General features: G+C 44.0%; 1 protein-coding gene across 1 annotated transcript; it reads left to right on the forward strand.

Moving 5' to 3' along the window:
• Positions 1-1,475: 1,475 nt before the first annotated feature.
• On the forward strand, positions 1,476-1,863 carry SARC_13905 (hypothetical protein; the record flags this gene model as incomplete). The annotated part of the gene is made up of 1 exon (XM_014291962.1): positions 1,476-1,863. A coding segment is annotated over one exon (388 nt), but the record flags the coding sequence as incomplete, so codon positions are not given.
• Positions 1,864-2,929: the final 1,066 nt, after the last annotated feature.

Genomic DNA, 2,929 nt, shown 5'->3' on the forward strand with positions numbered 1-2,929 from the left:
AGATGGGTAAGTATCCATGTGTGTATCTGGTATTCCTTTTTGAATTATAAATATGTTTATATATATATATATATATATATATAATACATATATATATATGTATATATATATATATATATTATCAGTTGATGAGTGTACTGTATATATAAAGTGATAGTAATCTGTCAGGACGACGGGTAAGTATCCAGAGGTGATCCGTTTGTCGATGTGTAACTAGTCACTTGTCGTATCACAACCTTCACTTATATAGCTTGTAACGGCATTGTAGACTTTGGTTGATCAAAATTCAACTATACACGCCTACTTTATGGTTGTACGGTTTTGGGGTTTTTAGGGTTTTATTGATTTGTCTGTGGCTGTGTATTTACCCACAGAAACCTCCGCCGGCGATGTGGCCCAGATCAGTTGGCAAGTGGAGGTGGTGCTGTCCAAGTAAGTGTTCTAAAAATAGAACATAGTTTGTATAGACGTTAAACTGTTCGTGGACCCAAGTAAGTGATTTAAATTTAGAACGTATTATATATATATATATATATATACGGTTTCCTTTTCTTTCCTTTTTCATGGTTTATATTTATTTTAAGTTTATTTGAACCAAGTAAGTGATCTTAATTCGTATTAGTTTTAATACGTGTTTTATCTATACGTGTCACTCTTCGTGACGTAAGCAAGCGGTCTAATACATTTTTCTATATACGTTCAAATGTACTCAAAGAGTGAATGTGAACTTATCTTTACTCAAATATAACAACTCATGCAAAATAAAAGTTTGCATGTCAAATATACGTTCATCTGTGTTCAGAATATATGTGAACTCAAATATATGCGTTGGAAATACATACATTATATGCAAGTTATATACGTATTGCTTTCTTGGGAGTTACGGGTTGGGTGGTGCCTGCCTTCGTCCGTGCGTGTGATGTGGTCCCGTCACAGTTCTCTGTACATCAACGAACTATAATTAATCATAAAATCACATACTTTTATTATATTATTTTAGATTACTTACTAAACGTTATATTACGAGTAATGGTAGGATGTTTAAAGTATACGCGTTGCACTATATTTAAAGTTATATTTAACATTTTAAAACGATATCCGTTTTAAAGTTATATTTAAAATCTTAAAATGATATCCGTTTGACTACAGTCAAAGTTGTATCTACTATGTACGTCCTCGTATCTTCACTCCTCCGACCTACTGACCGTCCACTGAGCCTGTGCAGGATGTGGCCTGGCCATGTGCCGTTTGATCCCACATACGAATTGCGTGACTCTGCACTGTTTCTCCTTATAAACAGAACACACTCGCACACCTACGTGCCTTTTCCTTTTACACCGCTACATACGAACCAAACCCTAACCTCCCAAAGTCCAAACCCCAACCCCTAAACCCTAAAACCCTACAACCCTACAACACCCATGCTAACCCTACCCTACCCTACCCTAACCCCGTCTCTCTCCCCCAGCGCGCTCATGGCCGTCAACCGCGGCCGCGCCGGCGGTGGTCATGTGACCTTCGACTCGTCCTGCAACGTGCTGTTCCTGCGTTATCCCGATCGTAGCGACGCGTCCTTCGCGCGATTCCGCGGCGACTGGGAACGGTTTGTCATGGCGTCTGTGCTGTGTCTGCAGTACACGCAGGCTATGAAGACGTACGACAGCATGCACCGACTCAGAGCCGTGTTCCATGTGGGGACCTTTGATTACACCAGTGTGCGTGTGCGGTATGCGAGTATGGTGGATCTGCCCACAGCCTCAGCCGGTTCTGTTGCTGCGGCTGCTGCTGCCAGTGTGGGGGGTGTAGGTGGTGTTGGTGCTGGGACTAAAGAGGGTGCTGTGGTTGCCACGGGGACGGGGCCGGGTATGTGTAGCTACCTACCTACCTGTTGTGTTGTTAATATGTAGCTACCTACTTACCTGTTGTGTTGTATATGTGTAGCTACCTACTTACCTGTTATGTTGTTTATGTGTAGCTACCTACCTACCTACCTGTTGTGTTGTTTGCAGGCATAGCCCACCCTACTTGTGTGGACAGGTAGTAAGAAGTCGCACTGGATTTACACAGCTTGCTTGCGTTCGTGCTTGGCATGTGTTCATTTGTTTGTCGATGTAGACTCTGCTTCTCCTATGGCAGTAATAGGAGCAGCTTGTTTGCGTTGGCCATGTGTTATGTTGTTAGTAGACATCGACCCCACTTCTTCGATACAAAGTAGTAGTAAGCCCAAATGAATGTACACAGCCTGTTTGCGCTTTTGCCTGTGCATGTGGTATGCGATGCGTTGTGTGCCGTGTGTGTGCATGTCCTTCTCACTGTCGGGCGCTGATGAGATCGACACTTATCTTCCGGGGTGTGCTCCTTACCATAGAACAACTGTACTATCCCTAAACCCCTAAACTGCACTATCCCTAAACCCCTAAACTGTACCCTCTAATGCTCGGAAAGGTTACACACGCAACATGTTCAGAGACCCTAAAACCCTAAAACTCTAAGATGTACCCTCTAATGCTCAGTGAGGCTACGCGCTCCACATGATCCCACAACTCATGTTTTAAGGTTTAGATATCACAACCTTCATCACACAAACATGCTAACGGACACACGACACATATTCTGTTGCATCGTACCTCCACTAACAGACTCTCCTCGAGATCGTGCGGCAACGCTCACGCTGGTAGTACAGTGGATTCCCCAGACAAAGAAGTACCTGGTTGTGTTTGGGGGTGAGACGGTCAATCCGCATGCGGCGGTGACCCCGTTTATGCAGCAACGGCTCAATGTGACCAGCGATTTGCTGCTTTTGTTGGACAGTATATGCACCTCACGCGCCATGTTTAGGGCCGTTTGGACAATTTCGTACCCGCGCACGTACTGGATGGGATACGCCGCCGCGACGGATTCGGTATGGGCTGCTGTTGTCACAAGACTG

Source organism: Sphaeroforma arctica (assembly GCF_001186125.1).
Source record: "Sphaeroforma arctica JP610 unplaced genomic scaffold supercont1.3895, whole genome shotgun sequence".
Taxonomy (NCBI): domain Eukaryota; class Ichthyosporea; order Ichthyophonida; genus Sphaeroforma; species Sphaeroforma arctica.